General features: G+C 45.9%; 1 protein-coding gene across 5 annotated transcripts; it reads right to left on the bottom strand.

The window, feature by feature from the left end:
* Positions 1–52: 52 nt before the first annotated feature.
* LOC144943481 (uncharacterized) lies at positions 53–26,980 on the bottom strand. 5 transcript variants are annotated; one of them, XM_078870955.1, is made up of 18 exons: positions 26,758–26,978; positions 22,838–23,144; positions 22,026–22,050; positions 21,725–21,784; positions 21,217–21,365; positions 19,851–19,976; positions 18,420–18,498; positions 16,205–16,252; positions 15,937–16,076; positions 14,896–15,018; positions 13,807–13,894; positions 13,087–13,164; positions 12,221–12,416; positions 11,352–11,409; positions 10,141–10,200; positions 9,898–10,002; positions 9,352–9,376; positions 53–7,463 (listed from the first exon to the last, which is right to left on the bottom strand). In XM_078870955.1, exons 2-18 carry the CDS (start codon positions 23,132–23,134, stop codon positions 7,297–7,299), a joined length of 1,824 nt encoding a protein of 607 aa, XP_078727081.1. In that variant the 5' UTR covers positions 23,135–23,144; positions 26,758–26,978; the 3' UTR covers positions 53–7,296. The 5 variants fall into 5 exon arrangements, with proteins under 5 accessions (XP_078727081.1, XP_078727080.1, XP_078727082.1 ...); XM_078870954.1 differs by having other exon boundaries at positions 9,352–9,379; positions 26,758–26,977; XM_078870956.1 differs by lacking the exon at positions 9,352–9,376 and having other exon boundaries at positions 7,304–7,463.
* Between the last annotated feature and the right edge of the window lie 952 nt (positions 26,981–27,932).

Below are 27,932 nucleotides of genomic sequence, written 5' to 3'. Positions count from 1 at the left end.
CAATATGATAAGTGTCGTGTTTATGAGAATGACGCACGAAGGTGAAGTATAACAGTTTTATTTCGAGCATAACACAACCAGTAAAAAGTGAAAAGGTTACTCCTCCAACAGGAAATGTCATTTGGCAAAAAAACGCTCAATAAGGAGGAGTGCATTAATCTCCGAATGCGAAACACACCATTTGTAACTCTGCTGGTGTAACCAGTGAATGGCTGATCTTTCTCGGTGGTTTGTATTCAAAGAAGACTTTCCAGTGCCCTACACAAATGAGATTTGCATTCGTGTAAAAAAATATAAACAGTAGAAAACAAATTTCGATCACAAAACGAACACGTACATGCAAATTGTCGTACTGCGTATTCAAAGACCGTGTAAAATGTTCACGTTACACGCGTGTTCACATACGCGCAACACGGAGTGTAAAAGAAGGTGCAACGATTGGGGTATCCAAAAAATATGACGGTAGCTTTATAACGGAATGTCGCCATTCAAGGATTTGCGAGCAAAAAAATCGACTCTTGTTTCACGTGACAGTACGGTGACATGTAGCGGCCTCTTAGTGGACGGAGGGCGTCACGAGAAGCCATGAACACAACATGCCTTCGAATAAATCGATGTTTATCGACGCTTCGTTACATCCCCATCTAAAAAGTAAAAACGGTAAGAAATAGTAGAATCTTCGATCCAAAGCGAGCGTTGCCATTTGCCAATTGGGTATTTTTGTTTGAACGTTTAAGCTATTTTCGCAATGTAATATCAAAAAGTACATTTACATCTCATGCGCTTATGCTGTTGACCGGCACGAGAGGCGACGTGTATATGGTAAAGCCAAAAGGGATGTCAATGGCGTTATTTCTACTGTCAAGCAAAGCGGCCCTTGGGGGGAGGGAGGGGGGGTGAAGATGCGGGGCCGAGACAAATCAGTATTTCATCCGGACACCGTGAAGTCAAAGCACGCCTCCCCGCCCCCCCCCCCCAAAAAAAAAATGCGCGGGGCCCAGGACGGTCGCCCCGATTCGCCGTGTACCCTAGAGGGACGCCTCGTGTGTGGACAGTAATATGTACAGGTCAAGTGAACCGTGGCCCAAACAGGAGCACGTTCCCTTTGAACGTAACCTATGAACCTAGCAATGGAATGCGCTCCAGCTGACCTCCGATGGAAGCTCAATCCATTATTTGTATGTGGTCATGACCAAGATTAAGGGTGAGGGAGGGTGCCTAGAGTTGATATAGTTCATGGGAGGCCACCGATTAAAATACAATTCCTTCCCTGCAATTTTGACCACCACTCGGCCAATTCAAAACACTCCACTGTTGTTAACCTTGGTCGTCGGTTCCAGGTTTTTAAAGGCGCCGTACAAGTTGTAAAGCTGAGTAAGTGAAAACGAACACAATTTTTCATTTCGGCACACATAGCGATGGGATGGCTTTAATGGCCAATTTACCCCGATAGGATCGATTACACTGGTACAGTATTGCGTTTTAACCACCATAAAACTACATACTTTTGGAGGAACCTCAAAATATCGTAGACCCCGGGCTACAGCTCTTGCGTGAATCCGGCCTTATGCATGGCTAGATACGGGTAAATGTCAAAATGATCTATAGGAGTGTGACGAAGTGGACATTGTGTGACTCCACCAGACGACAGATCATGCCTTTACATGGTCATGCAAAGGTGTACACACTTGTCTTCACATTCATATCAAGAGCTCTGCAATATCACCAAGACATACGTACATGTGCTAATGCTTTGTATTGCTTTGAAAGACTGCTGTGCAAGGCGCCTAATAAGTGCAAATTAATATTATTGAATAATTAACATGCACAAAGTTATACTCAACGCTCTAAGAACTCTGTTATTGTGATGATATCGATGAAAGCGAATAATGATAGAATTATAATCAAATCATCGCCTCGAAAGTCGGTGTATACTTCGGTACATTTTAGTTGATGTTGCCTTAGTTTATTTATGGTTAGATCGTCATCTAAGTATATATATTTTACCCAGAACCCTCCACCGAAGCCAATCAAATCAAGTGTCACGTGGGCTCATGTGCCAGTTCATTTGCTTTTTGATAAAAGCAAGCAAAATTTCGACACATTTTAGCATATTTAGTTGACGTTATAGCTTCATGACTTTATTCCCTAAACACAGAAGTGTGCATTAATTTTGTAACATACCGTCGTTATTAAAGTGGTGGGGACTCTCATGTCCTTAATGACGGAAGTGTGAAATACAGACACACAGACATAGGTACATGGGGTAAAATGTCAAAAATGTAAAGGTGGAGCCCTAAAAAAAAATGCCTTGCTTGCGCCACTACTGGAGGAAGGCCTCCACTAGGAGGCAACTCCAGAGAGCCCCTCTCGAGGGTGTTATTGCCCGACTGTTCTGGGAACAAGGTGAGGGTACCCACACATTTTACCCCAATGCACACGACCTGCCCATCGACTGTGGTGTAACCATTCATACGACGAGTTGAACAGAGGCACCGAGTAATTTGTCCCAACTGTTTCACCTGCCACGTGGCGAGATCGAATCGAAACGGCAACTTATGGAGTTTAACTCCAGTTGTGCAGCCCATTACACCGTGGCAGGTAATAGGTAAGAGATCAAACGGACTATTTCATGAATTAAATACTACACATTACCGGCATACAAAACAAATAGTATGTAATTTGCTGGGCGAGCAAAACTTTTTTTGTTGGAGACAACTCCACAAACAATGTTCTTTGTTTTTATAATCCACGACCATGTGAATCCAGGGGTCAAGCACGCAATGGCACATGCATAGTTGACCTTATGGGCACACACTGGGGTACGTGCACTGCACCTCCAGCTACCCAAGGACGAACGGCACACAGGCGCGCACACACACAATGCAATGTGCGCGTGCGAGCGTGTTTGTTGTTACCCGCCGTTATGGGGAGCGGTAGTGTAGCGGTTAGCGACCACTACACTACCGCTACCAACCTGGCGACCCGGGTTCGATTCCCGCTCACGGCGAACACCCAATGACGATTATCTGAACCGGTCCTGGGCCTGTCCTAGGTCGACTCAGTCACAAATGAGTACCTGGTGCGATGTAAACATCGCCGTTAGGGAGACAAAGGTGGCCGGGCGTGGTGTTGGCCACCCACCCCTTCGTGTGCCGTGATGGCCTTTATAGGTGCTCGCTAGCAGCACTTGCCCCTACAGTCTGTTAAGGCTATACGGGGGATCTTTGTCTTTGTTACCCGCCGTGACATCCAAAAGCAAAATTAAACAAGCGAGGAGAATGGAGGAGTGCATGCTCGGGGCGTGCTTGGAATTGCACCAAGATGTGGAACACAGATTGTAGAAGGTACAAAAGTTATCACACCGTTAATAAAAACGAGACATTTGAGTGGGCTTTACCTGGCCAGCGGTCGAGACTTACGACAGAGCACCATCCAAGGGAGGGAATACGCCCGAGGGGATATCGACTGCAGAGTTTGAACGATGAAATCGGTTCGAGCCAAGCGACCGCCCTGGTTAATACCTCACGGGTTTACTAACTATGCGTCTGTTTGACCGCGGGCTTTTAAGAGATCCCACGACATACAAAACAAGTGAGTAGGCCATGTGTGCCGGATAACGCTACAACATTTTATAAATAATATGCAAATTTGATTCTTTGTTCTTTCGGTAAAGTCACGTATTATTTCCCTTCTACGTGACTTTACCGAAAGAACCAAGAATATGAATCCCTGCAGTCACGAAAGCTTTACATCGAAATATGCAAATTACTTAACTGGGAGGCCACATTGCAACATGTATAATGGACGCTTGCTGGCCTGTTCCTGCGTTGACTTGATGCCTCACAGGGGGCTCCTCTGCCGCATGCACTCTACGGGAAGCAAAGTATAAATGTGTCCAGTGATGACGACCACAAAAGCACAGAGCGTAGTTGGGGGAAGGCGCGAACACGCAAGCGAGAGCAATGCAGAGAACACAACCACAGCAAAAGCCGGCATGAAACACAACCAAGCACAGACAATTGAACGTACACAACCATCGACTTTTACCACAATCGCTGGTATTCGCAGACCTCTTGACATGCATGTGCAATGATATACTACCTCAACCATAACCTGAATTTGAGAGGTCTAATGTGAATGTAGTGAACTGGATACATTTTGTACAATTCAGGAAAATGCGTCTCAAATGTAAAAGGGTTTCAACATTTGCAATGTAAATGTAGTGATCTGTCATATATGTGAGATCACCTTATTCCAAGTAATGACTCCAGCCTCTTGTGATCGATACACAACTAAGCAGTATGTAAAAAACACAAAAAGTTATTTTCATCTATCGTTAGTTGTCGATAATATTTCAAATGTGCAGTACTTCATCTTCTTGGTTCTTTCGGTAAAGTCGTCAGGTGAAGAAGGTACTAATGAGACACAGTGTCTCATTCTTCACCTGAAGACGGCTGCTTGCGTTGTAGCCGAAACGTCGTGAGAATTATTTTATTATGTTTTATTTTTATTATTTTATTACTTCCCTTCTACGTGACTTTACCGAAAGAACCAAGAAGATGAATCCCTGCAGTCACGAAAGCTTTAAATCGAAATGTGCAGTACTTATAATTCAAATTTATAATGCGCATTCCATCCCAAGGACCTCAAAGCTTTACTTATGAAACGTGAAAGAGCACAACACAGGCCATCCATGGAGAACTAAGATGATGATTTTTAGACTTCCCGTCAGTATATCATCAACGTTGAGAAGTAACCAATTTGCAAGGCCAAAAGCCTGCAAGTAACTTTAATCGAAGACAAACTGTACGATAGAAGACCCACACGTCTACTCGAAAACATTGGAAAACCTTCATAAAATGTACCAAAACGCAGTATTCGCAAAACACACATTTTTGTTGTCGTTATTCAGTGCAGAGAAACTGCTCTACCACAGCACTGTATTAAAGTTTAAAAAAGAAAACGTTTCATACTGCGGGGGAAAATGCATTTAAAAAAAATTGTGAATTACTTTCCGATGTTTTCGGGTTGTGGCGTTGTGCGGTTGGACACGATAACCCTCACGATCCACGCAGTGTTGGGAGTCCCTCGCTCCACACGAATGCCATTTCGACGCGCACATTGTGGGTGGTAGGGACCGACGTAAACCGGCGTGTCGTTACACCAGGCCGCGTTGAGTCTCTCGCCGGAGTGCTGTAAACAGCTCTCCGTTGGTGTTGTGTTTTTTCTGCAAGTTGCCCGAATTCGTGATGTCCAACCGAACCGATTCACTTCCTTAAAAGAAACTCCCGAGCACGTGGAGCGGTAGACAACGGACATCGTGCCGAACGACACGCGCGGTATGGAAAAAAAAAACAAATCGCAGAGCTGCACGACACAGCCGCAAAGACCCAACTCGGCAGGACGAGAGAAAAAAACTTTGTAAATAACTGGCTCCCAATTGGAGCTTTCTATTTATCCTTCATCATAAGTTTTGATATCCTCACCCATAGCCTCATGCTTAAAATGTACCAAGACATTTATAGATGGCTAATCTAGGGTTTCCTTTTTTCCCCCCAATTTTCATGGACTCCACATAGATTCAAATATGTATCCTGTTCCCAGCTCTGTAACATTTATCCGATTGCAAAATATTTTTCCATTTGCTCACCGAAAAGGAAGCTCCCATCTCCCGCTGGTGCACGATTATTTGAACTGTGCGATTGCCAATAATGTGTATTATACGTGTGTGTGTGTACAATTGGGTCTGGCCACAACATACAAAACAAACTATGCAGATAAATAATATCACATCCCAGTAAAATATTGTCATTTCAATAACTTAAATCTGTCATTTGAACCCAAAACCAAGTTTCAATATTACGCCACTATCAACAATGTCTGGGGTTTTTGTTTTTGTCTTCCAAGAATAGGACTGCGGTCATCCCCTGACACCGTCCAGACCGAGTGCCTCTTCAGCACGTCACTGAAGGAGATGAAGCTGGGTCAGAGGTCGCAATCGGGTACCCGATACCCGTACCCTACCCGATACCCGGCTACCCGTACCCGGGGTACGGGTACCCATTTGCGACCCTGGTGCGGCCGGGTACGGGTACGGGTAAGGAATCAAAACCCGTTTGCGACCTCTGAGCTCGGTCAATGAACCACTAAACCGTGGCTTATTTGAAAGGTCAGTAAAATCTAACTTAATAACATCTCCTGTAGCCAATAAAATCAATATGATTTTAGAACAAAGATGGAAAACGCAATGTACACAAAAACAGAAAATATGATGCATCCCCAACACTTGCCCATGCCCCACAAAGCCCCTTATACCACTGTTCCACCGGCACATCTGGGCCGAGCCAGCACGGGGGGACCTCACCAGAACACGTGGCTTTTTCCACTGACTTTTTTTCCACGCGGAGCCAGAAGCAAACCGCGATACTTTGGGCCTCATATTCTTAGGTTTTTTCGGTAAAGTCACGTAGGTAAAAAATTTAAATTTATAAAAGTAAAATAAAATGGCTCATTTACTTGATACATCTATCGTGCTGTGACGGTTCCACCTGAAGACGGAAGCTTGTGTTGCCTCCAAAACGTCGTGATTTTTATTTTATTTTACTTTTATTAATTTTAATTTTTTACCTACGTGACTTTACCGAAAAAACCTAAGAATATGAATCCTTGCAGTCACGAAAGCTTCAAATATAGAACTTTGGGCCTCAACAGACATCTGGCTTTTTGGCCCAAGCAGGGCCATTCGCGGGGCCTAATGCACGTGGCCCACGGTGAGGACGGCACCACTGCTTCGCCTGCACGCATCTCAGAGCGTTAATTGCGCGTGGAGTCTAGTGTTCACGGCTTGGGTTCTGCAGTGGAAAAAAACAACACTGGCTTGGTTGTGCAGTGGATAAGGGGTATAAGAGACCAGCTGATTTTAATACAACTTCTTCTATCAACATCAATAATGAATGAGATTTCCATTCAAACTACTTGCGATTCTGGTCTCCCCTCTGTCCTTCACACTGTTGTAAACCTGTTTACTTGCCACGTAAGACCAGCAGCCACTGTTAGGTTCTGTATGCGGACTTTAGCAAATGCACGCACAGTGGAAACACCTATGGCATTAAGATCTCTGTGTTTACTGCATTTGCATGGGTGTGTACAATTTAATATCCGCCAAGTTGGCGTACATGACGTGGATTGGAATGTCTAAAGCCATAGCACGTGGCAATGTTATCGGGGAGTTATGTAAAAACAAAGAAGAAGAAGTCAACGGCTGTCGGTCAAGGGACGGGAGATTTCCGACGACTAGTACGGTCTGTAGTTTTCAAATGAAGTGTAGCCAGAGTTGTAGACTTTTTGGCGTGGCGACGGGAAGTCCCGGGTCTTGAATCCTGGCTGCCCCATCCTGGGTGCGCAGCCTCTCAGCGGAGAGCCCCTCAATAACGAGGGGATTTGCCTGTGAAGCTTATTGCCTGCAACACAAAACACGCGTTCTCAGACAGGACCAAGGGGACCGTATAGCAAAGAATTGACGTAAGATGGACACACCGCCGGGCAAAAGGAAACCCGGGAGACCCGAGACCACTTGGCGCAAGACCGCGAAGGACGAGCTGGCCGCAGCTATCGACCGCCCTCGGGGCGAGGGCTCAACATGTTGCCGAGGACAGGGAGAAGTGGAGGGAACTCATTGTGGCCTCGTGTCTAACGGGATGAAGGAGATTAACTAACTCGCACAAAACACGTCACGCAAATTATTGTAGTTGTAATAATAATTAGGATATAGATGAAAGGTGCAGCGCTTAGATTACATGCTCATGCCACTGCTGACAGAAGGAAGCTGTGGAGAGCCCCTCCAGAGGGTATTTGGCCTACTCTTCCACACTGGTTAGATTTCTTCTAAGTCACGGGCGTTTTATGTACAGTAATCCCTCGCCACTTCGCGGTTCAAGTTTCGCGGCCTCAGTGCATCGCGGATTTTTCGAACTGATTTAAAGACCTAATTATACCTGTGCAGTAACATCATCATCATTCATCATCACATTCATCGAACTGCACAGGTCTGTCATCGTCGTCATTGTCATCGTCATCGTCATTGTCATCGTCGTCGTCGTCATTACTGGAGTCAAGTCTCAAGATACTACTGTCATTGGTGAGTGTAGAACACCATAATACGTATCGTATGAGAAAGAGAGTGAATGTATAATATTAAGGTTTAATAATTAAATAGATTTAAGTAAAAAATATATATAAAGTATAAATATACATATTTTAAATATTCTGGTACCCACACACACATATACGGAAATTCCTAGGGGGCCAATCCTACTTCGCGGATTTTCACCTATCGCGAGGGGTTCCGGTCCCCATTAACCGCGATAAACGAGGGATCACTGTATAGGTTATTATTAGCTGGCCAGGTGCCGCCCAGTCTCCAACATATGTATGTAGAACTTTTCGCGCACCGTACGTAGGCAACCGTGCTAATCGGAGGTGTGAGTGTTTTGTGGCAACATCTACAACCAGACTGCTTAGAGACCTGGGAATTAAGGGCCAGAGCCAGCGTTCGGCAATCAGAGCTGTATCGGAGGCGGCAGAAGGCAGCAGTCAGTGGCTCTGGATGAAGAGGAAAGACCCCAGCTGGGCCCCAAAGTGAGAGGGCCAGGAGGTATGCAGTCAACAATGCTTGACTCAGGGAGGAGGACGCCCCTGCCATGCATAGTCCCATGGATGTTGGCTATCAACAACAAGGCAACTCCTATGACTAATTGGGAATGGGACGCAAGCGTAGGATTGATCACCCTGTCGCTGGCCGCCTTTGGGGAGGGTGTATAGTATGAAAGGCCGAAACACCCTAGGAACCAAAGGTTCACTACTGACGATGCGCTCCCCAAATTTCACCAGGCTCACTGTTCATGAACTCTTGGAAGTGCTTGCACAAAGGATAGTAACATCTCATCCTGTGTTCTTTGGAATCTAGGCGAGCTGGATTTTGCACTGAGCTGGACCAGGTCAGCTAATTAACAAAACATCTCAAAATGCAAAATAATAAATGCCAAAAATAAATAGGATCAAATACACACTACATTATTTGGATTATGCCATGTAAAATATGATACGTAATAAAATGCACTCAAATGTGTTAGAGTGTATATAATGTGTAAAATCTGTATAAGTTTGTTACATTTTAGAGATGGGGGAGGAGTGATGAGGATGGAGGGGAGGGGTGTTAGGGGGAAGGCAATGGGGGGGGAGAGGGGTGGTGGGTGATGGGGGAGGGGATGGGTTGATGATTTTGATGAAGAATAATATATATGTAAAACCATTGTAATCATTCTAAGCATTATCACGGTATAGACTAACCTGCACGGGCATCCACGAAACCATCCTTCTGGATAAAAAAAGAAAAAAATGTATGTAGTACCACAATTTAAAATTAAGAACCGTACCTTTTTCAGTATTTTTTACGTTTAGTATATGAATGTAAAATGGATTCTAAAAATATGTTAAACGTGAGCAGTACACCATAAACAGGTTTTTTATAGATATATGTTTTAATATATGAAGTTAATTCAATGCTACCGAAGATTACTACTTGTTAATTCAAATTGAAAAAAGAAAAATAGCATCAAATAACGATTCTGACCAAAGCTTTTAACGGATACATACGTGATTTCTCAAGTGCTCAGCAAACTGAGTCAAGAGTCTTAACTCTCCGTTGTTTTCCAGTTGCGCCGCGTTTTCTACAGTAAAGTAACAGAGCTCTCCAACGTGCCGAGGAACTGAAGGATCTCCCAGCACGTGGAACGTATCGCTGGACATTGTGTCGAACGGAACGTGGTAACAGCCAGAAAAGACGCGTCGGAGAGCCGCACGGCACAGCCGCAAAAACCCACACGGTAGCATTACCATGTGGTTGTCGTGGAGGCGATATTGCAACAGCGCTTGTGCGAGAACGTTCGAAGCCTTCAGGGCCACGCTTGCTTCTTCTTCCCCACAGATCTTGAAGTTCACCTGCAGGGGGACACGCACGCGACAGAGAAGATACGATCCTTGAGTTTAAGCGCCAATCCCAAATCGCGAACAGACATTCGCCGCGATTTAAAATGGGAATAGAAATCAAAACACGAAGTAGATGAATGAACCACTTACGAGCGAGTTCAGAACATCCAGGTTGGTAATCCTCCTCCTAGGTGATGGCCGGAATTCATGCTGCAATCACAAAAGCACGACATATAAAATATATCTTTTGCCGTTGCAATATTTCCATAATTTTATCCTGTGCTGTCCGCGTCATGTCACGAGACAAAATTACAATATGTTTCAATCTTTCGCAGAGCAGTGCAATTGTCTGTGTTAAGAGAACAGCCCACGGAAGTGGATATCACAGAGCTCCTGCTGAGATCAGCTGGCCTGTGAATGCCTGGGAATTCCCCAGGAAGAGTTAGTCTGTCGCCAGGAAAAGGGAGGTCTGGACCGCCCTACACAACACGCTGCTGCCGCGACCATCACCAGGACAAGCGGATTGAGATGTGAACGAACGAATGAACGAACGAATGAACGAACGAATGAACGAACGAAGAGAACGGCCCATGGAAGCGGACATCACAGGGCACCTGCTGAGAGCCCCATAACGTGAAGGTTCACGATGCACCATTATAAAGCAATGCTGGTCAGAATTCAGTGAAAATTTTAGAAAACACGAATAATGTCCGTTGTAATGTTTTTGATCAAGTTTGACTCGCCGGTTAACGTCGATGCATTTTCTAAGCATTTCGAGGGTACAGGATATTAGGGGAGCACCCCCATTCGCACCCCCACCGCCCCCCCCCCCCCTTGGCAATGTGTTGTAGCCCGCACTTACCACCTTTCCCCTATATATATTTTTCTAATGTATTTCTGAAATGATGTACGCAGCCCCGGCATGCTGGCTGCTTTGACTCACTTGATTGTGAGTGTGTGAATAAACGATTTATTTACACGTGGAGTGGTTGGTGTGGTGCATTATGGACTGGGTGACCCGAGTTCGATTCCCAGTCACCCCTAACAAAGAGTGGCGAACGATAACTGTCCTGTCTGCCCGCTTCGCAGACCCACAGTAACCAGGAGAGTGAGGTATGGTCAAACAATTCCCACCACGCACATGGCAAGGGGAGGCATTCATCCAGGAGTGGATTGGCAAAGATCTGTAAATTATTATTATTGTTGCACTACAAAACAAAAGGAATATAACCTAATATTGTGAAATTACAATTTAGATCAAATTCGCCTATTAAAATAATCTATATTTCACTAAATTGTGTATGTATCGAACCAAGGTGTACATGAGACAGAGAATCAGAGAAACCATTTACGGAACATACCCAGTCGTAGTTGTTTCTGTCAGAATAATACATATCCGGGTCCTGTCTGTACTTCGTCCTGTGACACCACAAAGGAAGAAAAAAGTGTTTGAATAACCATAAGGATTTTAAATTTCGATTTAAAGCTTTCGTGACTGAAGGGATTCATATTCTTGGTTCTTTCGGTAAAGTCACGTAGAAGGGAAATAATAAAATAATAAAAATAAAACAATAAAATTCTCACGACGTTTCGATTGCAACACAAGCAATCATCATCAGGTGTGAAAACCACAGGAAGAAAATTTTATTGTTTTATTTTTATTTTATTATTCCCCTTCTACGTGACTTTACCAAAAGAACCAAGAATATAACCATAAGGATGTACATTTATCAGGTGCTTTTAAATGCCCCAGCAACTCAAAGCACCTTACATCTCATCTCAACCATTGCAGTGCCCTGCTGCAGCCTATCCAAGGGAACCCCAGTGGTAGCTATGTCTGCGTGCGGCAGAAGGTGAACACAGACAGCGCTGATCTGCCAGGAGGGGACATGCTTACATACAATTGTATGAAAACCTACACCACTAATGTTATGGCCACACCAAGCAAGTACTATTTTTTTTAAAGCCAACAATAATGACTACTTCATAAACGTTTTCAAATGAAGGCATCTCAAGGTGCCATACAATGCAATAATATTAACAGAAAAACAGCAGCAGAGGGCAGTGCAGAAAAATCCCAACCTACATTGGCCAACTTGGTGAAATATGGTCAAATAACCCACTTGACCGACACGGTGTGGGGGAAGCCCTCATCCATCAGTGGACTGACAAAGGTGCCGTGCACGTACATATACATGCACACACAGTGTACGTGCGCTGCGAGCCGTACCAGGAGTTGGCATGTGAGTGAGGCCCGGGCGGGTGACCTCTGCTGTACGGCCGCCCTCCGAGCATTCCGCGGCCCGCGAACCCAGCGCGCTCTGCAGGCCCTCCCCCGCGGCCTGCGAACGCTCCGAACCCTAGTCCACGCATCCCTCGCCCAGGCGGCCCCCCGGGCCCCCCGAACCCACCGCGTGGCATCCCTCCTCCGGAACAGAGACAAAGAACCCCCGTGTAGCCTTTAACAGACTGTCGGGGCAAGTGCCGTTAGCGAGCACCTATGAAGGCCGGCACGGCACACGAGGGGGTGGGTTGGCCAGCACCACACCCGACCGCCTTTGTCCCCCCAGTGGCGATGTTTACACACCGCACTAGGTACTCATTTGAGGTCGAATCGACCTAGGGGAGGCCCAGGACCAGTTCAAATAATTGGCAATGGTGTTGGACGTCAGCAGGAATCGAACTCGTGTTGCAAGGTTTGTAGCACAATGTGCTAACCACTACACTACCGCTCCTCCACAACACACACACATGCATAGCAACGGTGATAATACAGGAAGCGATGATGATGAAGGTAACAATGACGGTGAGACTGGAGGTGATGGTAGTGATGGTAGGGACAATGATGGTGGTGTGAGTGGATCACTGAGTGTGTGAGTGGTTGAGTAGGCAGCTGAGTGTGAGAGTGGGTGGATAGCCGAGTGTGAGAGTGGGTGGATAACGAAGCATCTGAATGGGTGGATATGATCCAGACCACTGCTCGGAGATATCGGTGAAGGAAACAGCCAGGCCTCAATGGCCCAAAAGGCCAAGGCCAGAGAGGAAGACGCGAGGTCTCTTTTTTGCACCGAGTCAAAAATCAGATGTTGTTCTTACTTCCCATCGTTCCAGGGAATGACCAGTTGTTGAGACCCTGGCCACACTGGGTCACTTTAGTCTTCAGGGTCTCCTTCACTGTTAGCGCAAAAACATCATACAGGTGGTCACAGGTAACGACACAAGGCAATCAGGGCATACAGAGAATTGGATTGTTGCGGAATGGCGATTCTGTACGATAGGGGCGGTGGCATGGCCTAGCGGTGGCACATTCGTCGTTTGTTGCAGAGGTGCACGGTTATAAATCTAGCGGTCACTCTTGATTAATACTGCTGGTGTATTCATCGTAAAAACACAGTGGACGTTAAAGATCCCGTGGCGTCATTTGTACGAGTAGACCATGGTAGTGTCGGTCATGGTCCAAATAATGCCAAATTTGAAAAATTACCCGCAAATGACTCAAATGGGCTGAAACGTAGTAGAACATAAGTGTGCGTTAATGCGGCCTGCCCAATTGTTTTTGAAAACCATATTTGGCCCTCAGTGAGGAAAAGATTCCCCCCACCCCTGGAAGAGGCCAATACATAGGTTGTGTGTGAGACATTCCTCTTAATGTCGTGACCTTTCTTAATGTGGCAACAAACATGGTGGCGTATTAGCGTCAAACTGAGCGCGGCTCATTTATGAAACAAAGTGAAAGGATAAAGTGTGACTGTCCTTTTACGAATGCTGGAACTGATATATGGCGAAGTGGTTTTTCTGTAGCGTGACATCGTTTACCTTCTGTTGATCTCTTTGTGGCTTTGGTGCTGTCTACATTGGGGAAGCAAACAGGCGGCTTGAATGAGTCGCCCTTTTCAATTTTCAACTGAGCAACGCAGCACAATGCCAAACAAGAGCACGTATCACCGGGTCAGAACGCGCGCGCGCACACACACACACACAGGCATGTGCATTACATCGTAATTTAACACAACGGTGCACGACAATATGGAATGATAACCGTAAAGGAATACACATTACGGTTAAAATTATTAAATTGCATTTTTAACGTTGGAGAACAGCCAATGGAAACGGATATTACAGAGCTGCATGCGAAAATCCTTGAAGTGCCGTACGGTCTACAAAGTAGGGGGGGTAGTGCTGTATGACAGTCAAACCTATATTTTTTATTCTTAGAGCTGTAATTTAGCCAAATGAAGTGCAGAACCAACTTTAATGTAACACAGTTGATCATTGATTATCCGGTGCGAGATTATCCGGCTTCCAACATTATCCAGCGGTCCTGGGCCGATCCGGTGAAAATGGGCAAAACTCCTTCAAAGGCTGCATCAATCCGGCGATCATCAAAAACATTGTTGTTGAAACAAGAGTGTAGTACGTACATCACCCCATGCAGTCTTCGAGATTGTAGTGGTAAGTACGGTACAGTAAATACAGTACCTTTTTACAGGATCTTTTTTCTATTTTTATGTTTATGTATACCAATTTCACATAGTAAACAAATGTAAAACACTAAAAAACATATACACAACACCTAAAAACATGTTATACAAGAATGTGCCAAAATAATATATTTTTTCATAATTATGTGATTATCCACCCTTTTTGAAAATCCCGTGCCCCCTTCCCCCTCCCGGAAGCTGCCGGATAATCGATGGTCTACGGTAGTTTGTTCCGTGCAGTCATTGGAGACCAGACGGAGGCCATCCACTCACTGCACTTTGGGAACCTCGTGTAATCACAGGTGGCTGCCAGGATTCAAATCCAGGATCTCAGCGGTTCCGACTCAGCACTTAAAGCTCTGAGGCACCTGGCCCCCCTCCTAATACACATTGCATTTAATCACACTATTGTGAGAATGTTTACTTTGAATGTCTTGGGCCCCTCAGCTTTTATGATCCGCTCAGCTTCTTTCCGCACCACATCTGCCCTCTCCATCTTTGACATTTCCGCTTGAACGGAAATGTCATTGTCCGGATGATAGGTTCGCTGTGAAAATAACGATACACGTACTGGAATGACAAAATAAGTCATTGGTATGAATGTATGTTGAACTTCTTTCGCACCGTACGTAGTCAACCGTGTCAATCGAGGGTGCGGTATGTCAAGCAAGCATGGGAACAACCAGGGATCTAGGACGAATTCAGATGTGTCTGTAACCAGATGCAGCAGTGATTTATTTTCCCGTTTCACAAACCCACACTGAACCAGCATGGGTGAAGTATGGTCAAAAATAATTATATTCATATTATTGTCATTATTACGCTGCACGTGTCAGTCGTACTGGATGAAGTTTGATGGGGGACCTGGGGATGTTATAGGTTTTAGGGGCCACACAGTTTTGGGAGTTGTTTGACCATACTTCACCATGTTGGTCAGCATGGGTTGGTGAATGGGGTGGCTGGAGAACGGCAGTGTCACGGTTAGCGTACAGTAATATGAGCTCGGTAACCTGAGTTAAATTCCTGATCACGGCCAACATCATCGATGGCCATCCGTACCGGTCGTGACTGAGCCTCAACTGGTGCTCATTTGAGGCTGAGTCGGCCTAGGGGAAGTCCAGGACTGGGAAGACAAAGGTGGCTGGGCATGGTGCTGGGCGCACCACCAATTCATGCGCCGTACCTGCCTTCACAGGTACTCACCAACAGCAATTGCCCCAAGCGTCTTCATGGCTACTCTGTGCATCATTGTCTTTGAGAGAAGGGTGGATTGTTCAGATATCACCCACCACTGATGATTCAACAAATAAACCTGAAATTGATGTTAGTCGTGGCCAGGAATTGAACGCAGGTGGTCAGGTGCATAGCGCAGCGCGCGCTAACCACTCTACCACTAGCAGCCCAAATTACATCTTACGAGCTAACATTGAAGCATAAATACAACAAACGTTTGAAAGGTACTCACGATATACTTCATTCTGTGCTTGACGCTGATAAGGTGAACAATGATGTTGAACATGGTTGAAGAGACATTGCAAAGTTCGCATGAAAAGTAGGACTGAGAGGGGCAGTTGCCGTTACGATGTTCCGTGATTAACTCCAAGCCTGCACACACAAACACACAAACCAGTGCCAAAGTTTCTCATGGTTAAATGCACTGCCAGAGACAATTTGCCAGCAATTATTTCCACAAATCTCCATTGCAAAACCATGGCATTTGGGAGTTGACTTACCTAGGTAAGGCTCCGATTTGTCCTGGGCATCTAGGTGATCTTGAAAACCTTAAGAGCAAGACAAGTGTTATTAGGAGGCAAGCGTAATGAGAGGTCACTGCAGGGATTGTAGCATTAAACAGAGGGACGTGTACCTGTTTGATAAGTAATTTAAAAATAGAGCTGAAAAATATCTGCAGTAATTTTGGTTCGATCCTGTTTGACATTTTAATAGCGATCCATTCTTCGTAGCAAATGCGTATCGCTGCCACGAAGGTTTTTGCGGTTTTGCTGCACAGTTAGTTATCCGATGTGTTTATTTTTTTTCGGGGTTGTACCGCATGTTGTGTTTGGCACGATGTCCGATGTTTCACTCCAAGCGCTAGAAGCTTCTGAAGATGCAGTGAAGAAGTGGATATTGTTATAACGTTTCCTGAAGGCAGCCAGTCGGCCAAAATATTCAAACAGTGAAAATACGCGATAATTGTCGTTTACGAACCTGTTATTTATGATATTTTATGTTATTCCTCAAAAACGCAACCCATACAGTAGTTAATTTCAGTATAAATTAAGGTGCCACTTGTTTCCATCAGTTACCTTTAATTAAATACACGCGCAAATTAATGTTTTGTTATTCTCAGGAGGAAATTACAATTGGAATTTCCGAAATGAATAATAATTCCATCCGTGTAAGGATATACACAATACTTCTACAGCAGCTAAAAATGTGATCTAATCACTTTGGCTCAAGATATACACAATCTATACTTCTGTAATAACAGCCATAGAGGGTTCACGTGGGGATTGGCTTGCCGGTCCTGCTTGTAGCCAATAAGGGTTGAGATAGGGACCATGGCCCAGGCGTGATCACGGCATGTCATCAGGAGTGATTGGCCTAGCCATTCGGGGCCCCAGCTAATGGGGAGCCGGATGAGGGGCATGGTCCCGGGATTGACAGGGAACCATCGAGAATGGTCGAAGCTGTCCATGGACGATTGGCTGGGGGGACCACGTGACGAAGGGATTAAGAGAGAGTGAGAGAGAACGATCGAGAGCAGACTGGGAACTGACAAGAGCAGGGTCACGCGCGGACAGGGGCTCTGGGTGCCACGTGCGCGGTGGGGACTTAGTGCGAAGTCTGTCCTCTCTCCGTTGTCTGCCAGCAACGGAGAGTGAGTGAGTAAAGTGTATTGTGGAGTGGAAATAAAAAGGACTGATTCCGAAGCCGTCTCAAGAAGGATTATTACACTTCTACTGCAGCTAAAAATGTGATCTAAATCACTTTGGCTCAAGATATACCATCTATATTTATACTGCATTCCCACGGGTGTTGACAGCCATACCAGGCCAGTCCTGCAACAGCCAATCAGGGGGGGTTCTGTCTTGATGTTGGCTTTGTAGACTCCACACTCCACCCTCCACCCCTAGGTCTGATGATTTGGCGAGCTTACGGTAGTATCACACCTGATGACGGACGCTTGTGTTGCGTCCGAAACGTCGTGATCTATTTTATTTTATTTTATACCTCCGTGACTTTACCGAAAGAACCAAAGAGAATGGATTCCTGCAGTCACGAAAGCTTCAAATCAAGACTAATATTTATTATTTGGATTTTTTTCTGCCATTTCTTTGCTTACGAAATAAACAGACCTCTGATATTGACCTTTAAAATGAGAGATGCTATTGACCCAGTGATGTCACGACTGTGTTTGAAGGTGGTCAAGTTGAAGGTGAGTGTATAGTAGCACCCGTGAGCTAAATAAGCCCAGAGTATCATGGTGATGCTGGTGTCATGGTTAGTACAATGGACTTGTGGTTATAGCTTGATCAATCTCCCAGTGTGGCAGATTAATCGATGGAGCAGGTTTCTTATATCCCCCCGCCTGCAGTATACATGGGTACAACCACAGTTAGGCTGCAAGCCGTCTGGCCTGCGTACAAGAGGAGGCCAAACACCCTTGTTAAGAGAGGCTCAATAAAGCTCAGTCTAGTCGAAGCCCTTCCGCCAGCTATAGTTTGGAAAATAAATTGCAGGGCTTTGCCTTTGTGTGTATGATTGCATTTCTTCCGCACTGTATCTTTATCACCTTTTAATCACGACAGGCTCGCAAGCTACCTACCATGGGAATCTGAGCTCGGACCACTTTTCCAGTTCACTCACTGGCCAAGTTGGGCTACAAAGTGTGCATGGAAAGGTAAGAAATGAGGCATCAAAGGTAAACAAAGACCTTCTTACCTTTCCCTTCCAGCTTCACTATTTTTGGTGAGTGACCATTTTCATCCACAACTTTTGCTGTCATTTTATTTATGTTTATCTGAGGAAAAAAATACATTTTAAAGTTCACAGAGAAATTCAACAATGTACTGATGAGTAAAACATTTAGAAAAAAAACAAGCATTTCATAACAACAAAAATATATACTCTGGGCCAAATGCATCACCGAACCAATACTTTGTCTCAGAAGTGACATACAGCGCAACATCTTGTTTTATTTTGCCACGCATGCAAGTGCTGTCAGACTGTTGTTGCTGTGGGAAGGTGATATACAAATAGGCATTAACGCAAACACAGACAGAAAAGGCCAAGCAAACACAAAGTTGGCATCGTTATAATTTAACACTTGAGTCATTCCATGCCAAATCACCCAGATATCAGGAACCGTCCAGTATCACAATCTCCATTTTTTCCCCTTTGGTCCTCGGCTTTAGTACTTTGAAACTAGGTCATAGACAAAATATCAGTTCTATCGGCCAATTATTTCAGCCAGAATGAACATTTATACATGAAGCGAGCAAATCATCTACGTTTAAAAATATATATTTTGGGTGCATTTTCACAATGGAATATTGCAAAACGAATTAAGCTATGTTCCGGATATTTTTGTAAGTTATTTACCAAAATCTAAAGTTGTATACTTTTTAGAAAATTGCCTTTGTCAGAAGACTATCGTAATGTGTGCAGGAAAATTACCTCAAAATAATATTTCGTACCTTTGTGAGTGAATACATTTTTTCCTGTCCAGGTTATCACAGTAATTAACTTGAAATGTGTTTTCTAACAGTGTATTAACAGCTATTTACCAGCACAAAACAATAAGAAGCAAACAGTCAAATTGGCAGATGACATGGCACTCTATTCGTACACATTGCAATGGAGGTTTCAAGACAACACAAACTGCTCACATGGCTCTGATTTGTGTGGTGCATTTAGTTTTTTTTTATTATTATCAAATTTTGCAAATAAAAAGTCTTCCTATCATATGAATCAGGTCCTGCAAACGTGGTTGTGTTGATGTATTAATCCACAAACTGTCACCACGTATGTTTACATGATCGTAAAGAAAACTTTTTATTTTATTTTACCAGCTAAGGCCCACTAAGCTATACAGCTCTTTTTCAGAAGTGACCTGGCCACAAATAATCGCTCAACAAAGTGGCTTATCATGTGGGAATTTTTCGCAGCCAAATCATCTAAACACATCTTGATTCTCAATGTGGAGGGAAAAAACCGGAGGATCCGGAGAAAAACCCACACAACCACGGGGAGAACATGCAAACTCCAAATATACAGCAGCTCAGGGTCGGGATCGAACCCATGACCTCCTGCATACCAGGTGAGGGAGTTAACATCTCACCGCTGCGGTGACCCATCGTAGGTACCACATACCTGCTCAAGTGACCAACCCTCAGTCTTCATCACCTCCTTAGCTATCGGCATGAGTTTCTTTATATTTTCAGCCGTCTTGATGCTGTCAATCTCGGCAGTGGCCAGCTTGGTTGGGTAGAAAGTATTCTTGGGGAAAATGGGTAAAAGAACAAAGAGTTAACTTAGGAAAAAATAGCTGTGATAATTATAGGGCACAAAGTGATGACATATTTAAACCTTTACCAGTTGCATGTAAATCACATAAACAAAAGTACATATGACATGGCAATTTTTTGTTTAACTACACGCAGATCTCGCTTTGCGTGACCCCATAGAATGCCGATTCGTGTTGGCGCTCCTTGTCCTGGAGAATTTATTTTAACAAAACAAATGAGAAAATACAACAAAAAAATTGCTTACAAGTGAGAACACGCAACTGCACTGTCACACCGTACATAGCCAACCGTGCTAATCGGAGTTGCGGGAGAGAGCGACGTTTGCTCTCAGCTAACCACAACCCATCCCCCGCGATTTTTAATCATCACAATTTGTAGTCACGATTGCATGTAAAAAACAATCGATTTGTTTAGCCAGGTGAGAACTCACGAGACCAGGATAGAGTCTCAGGCTCCACCTAAAAGAAACCCCACCTGAGAATTTTACACTGAGGGCACCACTAAGATTAAGGAGGTCCTAGAGCTCTTCCCTGAGAGTGACCCCAAATTGGGAGCACTCATGAGTACAGTACATAATACTTACCAATGTTATTAAAATAAATGATAATTTTTATTTATGAAATATCATAATCAGCGCTATTACCGATACCCCAATGAAGCCCTCATATATTGCTCACAGGAAAGAATTAACGCTGTAGGGAACCCATCCCCATATATACAATGGTATGATCCCTTTTAGCGCCGATACAATGAGCGATCACTTCTCCAGGAACACATTTTGAGTGCTAAGCGAGGTCTGCCTTTATACAACTGTACACTCTGAACAATGTAAACGGCCACCTGATGTGATTCATGAAGTCGCAATCTGTGAACATTATAAATGTGTTCAGTGCAGATTAACGTCGTTTGTCCCATCTGTATGGGATTGAGTGTTACCCCCTCGCATGCATGGCCTTTACCCCGGGAGCTCTGATTTCCTCCCACATGTATACACACTCGTGGCTTTCAAGAGCAATATTATCCAGCATTTGTTTCAACAAGCCAACACTGGATCGGTTTTGACTTTCTGTGTCTCATAAGCAGTCAGGAGAGTTAAACAAATGCCGCTGGGCTGCTTGATGTTATTGGCAAGAGCACTCCGTCTAAATTATATAATACCCTCAAATAACACACGAGTTTGTACACCGGGAGATTAGGTTTGTGGAACACACCAGGTATTTGTAGATGTGCTTGAACCCACGGATATGGTCCACAGTTGGCTTCATGAGCATGTAACCTTCCGGACTGCACAAGCCGCACACGTAATGCGGCTGTTTGAAAGCTCCGTCCCCACTTTGGTGTTCGGTGAGAAAACTCAGGCCTACTCGCACACAAACAACAAAGAGAGCCCCATGTAGCCTCAATAGACTGTTGGAGCAAGTTCTGTTCGGGAGCACATATGACGGCCAGAATGGCACGTGAGGGGTCGGGGTGAATCTATCCATGAGACGACCACTACTGACTTCCCCACAAAGTGCTACTCTTATTATCGGCCCCTGAGGGATGATGAGCTGAACCAACCCTCCCAATCAGCAATTGAAGCCGCAATGTTTCGATTGCGAGCCGCAAACTCTACCACTGAGCAGCCTGGACAATTACACAGAAGAGGAAATGTGCTCCCGTATTTGCATTGTGCTAGGACTATGTATGAGACCGTGCTTTCAGCAAATGTATACGCACCCAATATGGGCATATCCGCTGCCAAATTCTCCAAAAGGGCTCCGATCAGTGGCCCTTGCGCTGTAAATACACAAACGCACACAATTACACGAAATACCACAGCACCGTCACAACATTAAAATAGATCATTTCCTTCATATGCCGCGAATCAGATTTGGTGCGCACCAATACAGTTTTAGCAACATGAACTAGATCAGGAGACCATTGATCGGATGCATGGCTTGTTCTAGGCTGGGTTAATGGGTTTGGAGTTCTGCTGTGAACGTTATCTGAGAGCAGGTGCTCTGCTTGACAGACTCACCTTTATCTTCAAGGCATTCCTCTGTCTGCAGCAAACCACGGGCATGGTTTCAAACATATCCAGACACAAACAAGAGAGAAGACAAGGCATTGCTCAAACGCTGAGAACATCTATTAGTGCCAAAAACTATATGTGCGGTTGTATATGCGAGTGCTTAACAGACATGCAATGGATAGACACTTATGTTGTGTGTACAGGGCTGTCCAACAGCAGTGTGAAGCTTTGGTTTTCAACGTAACATTATTTCAAAATCCAGGTTAGGTGCTGCGTCATATCGCCACAATGATGTCACTGTAATGGTCGCATTAAACTGTACACGAGGGATGTCCACAATGTCACGAGAATGCGGCGATGATGTTATCAGTGGGATGATGAGTGAAAGTGATGGACAGCCATGGCATACACAGTATGTAAGCATCAACAAAAGATCAGATATTATTTTTTATCAAGAATGTCCAACTGAACCTTAAGACCCTTTCGGTCTTACGTTTCAGCGAGGTACTGTTTGGCAAGTGGATGCAACCCATCTCTGTAAAGCTTTTGAGTATTTTGCCCTCATATGCATGGATATAGTCTCCAGGCACTCCAGTTCCCTACTACAACTCAAAACATTCATGAGCAACACTGGTCAAACATTCCAATCAAGAACGCTCCTGAAAGTCTCGAGACTCAGTGAGTTTCCTCTGTAAATTATTATATTGCCACCCACGCATCCCAAAACGCCCTTTTCTGCCACAGATGACAAGCCATAGGCCAGATTTTAATACAATTTTTCCATTCACAACTGCCATTCTGGTATTCAGTTCACCTACCGAGGAGTCGATGTCTGCGACTGCAGTATCTCCGTCCATGTCGCTCATCTCCACAGCCTCAGAGGCATCGCCAATCCCTGACTCGGCCATTGCCCCCTCCTCCTGCACCACAGCAGCAGCAGCAGCGGACGACTCGTCCATGCCCTCATAGGCAATGTCGTCCTCCTCCTCCTCGTCCTCTTCGTAGTCAGGAGGCCACAGGTCTTCTCCGCTCTCCCCGAAGGGGTCGTCCGTGGTAAAGTTGACCCCACCCAGCGCTTGTGTATTGTAGTCGCTCGTGTCCATGTCATCCGACATGGTTGCAGCGCTACGGATACAAAGGATGGTGGATCACGCAGAGATCATCAACAGTATTAGGCATGGACATATATATACACTACGGCCAAATTTCTCACAATTTGCCCGATTTCGTCAAGATCTCGAAAGCTAAGCAGGTTTGAGTCATTGGATCAGTGACCAAGATCAAGATGTCATCGTCACCATATCTGTTGATGCCACAACTACAAATGGGTTGTGACCTCTGCCAGAGCCCTCAACTGGCGTACGGATTCAACAGGTATGTACATTGAACTCTGTTCGCATCGTACGTAGCCAACCGCGCTAGTCGGAGGTGCTGCGAAGCTATGCTGTGATCAACACAGGCTAGCATACACGCAGTACAATACATAATTACACCCAAATACATCTCAACGTCTATTCCACACATTCATACGGCTGTCGCAACCTGGTCCAGTGGGCAAAGCAATGCACGACCCTCGTGACAAAAAGTCTTAGAACTCATTGAAGGGCAATCGATCGATCGGTCAATGGATAATAATATTCATAAACGTAGCGACGAAATGACGCAATTGTAACGAGTTCGTTGTTGCGGCCACACTTAGGAGGCGATGTTAATTAACCACCCCGGTGGGCAGGCAGCTAAAGCCCTCAATGCTGTGGCCTGACGATATAACAACGACGGCCACACAACAGAGACGACACAGATCGCATTCATCTCGTCGACCCCAGGTGACCACTGGCGCATGGAGGGCAGCTGGGACGACGGCGGCGTTTCTGTGATCGCCCATCGCTCGCAATCCAGCGGCTCGTCTCGAGTGGCCCTGGACATGTCTGTGATTAGAATGCAACTCAACAACAGCCGCGAAATGAAGCTTTAATCCGATGTCTGAATGCACGACGATTGTGGTTGCAGGCGGGCAGGTCTCCCAATGTGACTTCAAAACCAAGCCCCGTGGCACAACAACAACCACCACCACCACAACAACCACCACAACCTTCACTGCGACATCAGCAGCAGCAAATAAACACATAAAGCTCGACTCCTGGGACAAGGTGACCCCCCCCCACACACCACACCACACCATACACACCACACACACACAACCAAACACACACACCATACACACACCACACACACACAACCATACACACACACCACACCACACACACCATACACACCCCACACACACACAACCATACACACACACCACACACACACACCACATAACAAAGATCCCCCGTATAGCCTTAACAGAATGTAGGGGCAAGTGCTGTTAGCGAGCACCTATGAAAGCCGGAACGGTACACGAGGGGGTGGGTGACCAGCACCACGCCTGACCGCCTTTGTCTCCCTAGTGGCAATGTTTACACACTGCACCAGGTACTCATTTGAGGCTGAGTCGACCTAGGGGAGGCCCGGGACCGGGTCAGATAATCGTCACTGGTGTTTGGCCGTGAGCGGGAACCGAACCCGGGTCGCCGGGTTCATAGCGCAGCGCGCTAACCGCTACACTACCGCTCCCCACTCCACACACACACCACACACACACACCACACACACACGCCACACACACACGCACGCACCACACACACACGCCACACACACCACACACACCACAAAGACAAAGATCCCCCGTGTAGCCTTAACAGACCGTAGGGGCAAGTGCTGTAAGCGAGCACCCATGAAGGCCAGCACGGCACACGAGGGGGTGGGTGGCCAACCCCACGCCCGACACACACCACACCACACACACAACCACACTCCACACACACACCACACACACAACCACACTCCACACACACACCACACACACACCACACACACACCACACCACACACACCACACCACACACACACACCACACACACAACCACACTCCACACACACACCACACACACAACCACACTCCACACACACACCACACACACAACCACACTCCACACACACACACCACACACACACCACACACACACACCACACACACAACCACACTCCACACACACACACCACACACACACACCACCACACACACACACAACCACACTCCACACACACACCACACACACAACCACACTCCACACACACACCACACACACAACCACACACCACACACACACCACACACACAACCACACTCCACACACACACCACACACACAACCACACTCCACACACACACCACACACACAACCACACTCCACACACACACCACACACACACCACACACACCACACCACACACACAACCACACTCCACACACACACCACACACACAACCACACTCCACACACACACACCACACACACACCACACTCCACACACACACCACACACAAACACCACACACACACACCACACACACACACCACCACACCACACACACAACACACACAACCACACTCCACACACACACCACACACACAACCACACTCCACACACACACCACACACACATCCACACCCCACACACCACACACACAACCACACTCCACACCACACACACAACCACACACACACCACACACACAACCACACTCCACACACACACCACACACACAACCACACTCCACACACACACCACACACAAACACCACCACACACACACACACACACCACACTCCACACACACACCACACACACAACCACACTCCACACACACACCACACACACAACCACACTCCACACACACACCACACACACACACCACACACACACCACCACACACACACACCACCACACACACACACACAACCACACTCCACACACACACCACACACCACCACACACACACACCACACACACACCACACACAACCACACACACCACTCACACCACACACACACACCACACACACACACACCACACACCCCACTCACACACCACACACCACCACACACACCACACACAAACCACACACACACCACACAAACCACACACAGCACACACAGCACACACACAAACCACACACAGCACACACAGCACACACACATACACCACACACACACAGCACACAAACCACACACCACACACACACCATACAAACCACACACACAGCACACACAGCACACACACCACACACACATACTCCACACACACCACACACCACACACACACCACACACACACCACACACACACCACACACACACCACACACACACCACACACACACCACACACACACCACACACACACCACACACACACCACACACACACCACACACACCACACAAAGCACACACACCACACACACATACACCACACACCCACCAACAACATACAACGACGACGGGTTACGACCCACCTGAATGAAACGTGCCGTGATGTGTGTGATGTGTGTACTTGTGTGTATAGTTGTCGTGTGTGTGTATATTTGTGTGTATACTTGTTGTGTATATTTGTTGTGTGTGTGCGTATATTTGTGTGTGTATAGTTGTATGTGTGTGTATATTTGTGTGTGTGTGTGTATATTTGTTGTGTGTGTATATTTGTGTGTATATATTTGTGTGTGTGTGTATAGTTGTATGTGTGTGTATATTTGCGTGTGTATGTATATTTGTTGTGTGTATATATTTGTGTGTGTATGTGTGTATACTTGGTGTTGTTGTGTGTGAATACTGCAGCGGCGGCGGCGTTGGTAGCGAAGCCAACCGTAGTAGGTGGTGGAGGCTTCAAGCAGGAGCTGGATTATTGTTGTTGTTGTTGATGGTTTAAGCGACGGGCAGGAGGAAGGACGAGAGAGGAAGGACGAAAAAAAGGAAGGACGAGAGAGATGAATGAGGAGAGAGAGGAAGGAGGAGAGAGAGGAATGAGGAGGAGGTTGAGATTCTACCGATGACGTATTTGGCCATTCGAGAATGACGTCTAAATACTTGCGCCGGATTTGATGTTTTAGTGAAACATTAAATATATTTATATTACAACTCGACGCTAGGGGGTGCACTTCACTCTTGAGTTCGCTGTGCTGCGGGGTGGATTGCGTTCGTGAATTATTTATCGATTCCCTCCTCATCCTCTCACAATCCATCGAGGGAATGAGTTGGCCTCGGTGGCTCCTCCCACACAACTCATTCCCTCCGACACAACTCATTCCCTCCGACACAACTTATTCCCTCCTGGGCTCCCGTAGTAACTCATTCCCTCGGGAGCTCCCGTGATAACTCATTCTCTCCAACACAACTCATTCCCTCCGACATAACTCATTCCCTCGGGGGCTACATTGACAACTCATTCCCTCCGACACAACTCATTCCCTGCCACACAACTCATTCCCTCCGACACAACTCATTCCCTCCTGAGCTTCCGTGATAACTCATTCCCTCCGACATAACTCATTCCCTCCGACACAACTCATTCCCTCGGGGGCTCCCGTGACAACTCATTCCACCGGGGGCTCCCGTGACAACTCATTCCCTCGGGGGCTCCAGTAATAACTCATTCCCTCCGACACAACTCATTCCCTCCGACATAACTCATTCCCTCGGGGGCTCCAGTGCTAACTCATTCCCTCGTTCTTTGTCGTTGTTGTGAAGTTCTGATTGTTCATCACAATTCCCAGAGTCGTGACAATCGATCGGTATTATTGGGGGTGCGGGAGGGGGGGAATGAATAATGTCTAGACTACTAGTAGTGTATCACGTACAAGGGCGACATTCGTATCGAGTCGTTCGTGTCAAATTAAACCACAAGTGGGGTTTGACTTGACTGAGATGACCGGCAGATGAACATCGTCTGTGCCACCCCAGGGCATAGATGTCAACCCATACGGTTTTACTCCGTGTTCTAGTACAGGGAGAATTGAGTGTTCAGATCCACACAGATGTTTT

Source organism: Lampetra fluviatilis, chromosome 31, assembly GCF_964198595.1.
Source record: "Lampetra fluviatilis chromosome 31, kcLamFluv1.1, whole genome shotgun sequence".
Taxonomy (NCBI): domain Eukaryota; kingdom Metazoa; phylum Chordata; class Hyperoartia; order Petromyzontiformes; family Petromyzontidae; genus Lampetra; species Lampetra fluviatilis.
The sequence above is the reverse complement of the archived record's forward strand: the minus strand, read 5'-3'. Positions and strand labels throughout refer to the sequence as shown.

What these genes read in the sequence shown, in the direction of transcription:
- LOC144943481 (XM_078870952.1), bottom strand. Translation starts at nt 23,134, where the DNA reads ATGTCGGATGACATGGACACGAGCGACTACAATACACAAGCGCTGGGT. An exon ending in AGCGGATATGCCCATATTGG is followed by an intron (nt 21,366 to 21,724) that starts GTGCGTATACAT and finishes GTGTGCGAGTAG; the next exon opens with GCCTGAGTTTTCTCACCGAA. An exon ending in AGGGTTGGTCACTTGAGCAG is followed by an intron (nt 18,499 to 19,850) that starts GTATGTGGTACC and finishes TTTTTTCCTCAG; the next exon opens with ATAAACATAAATAAAATGAC.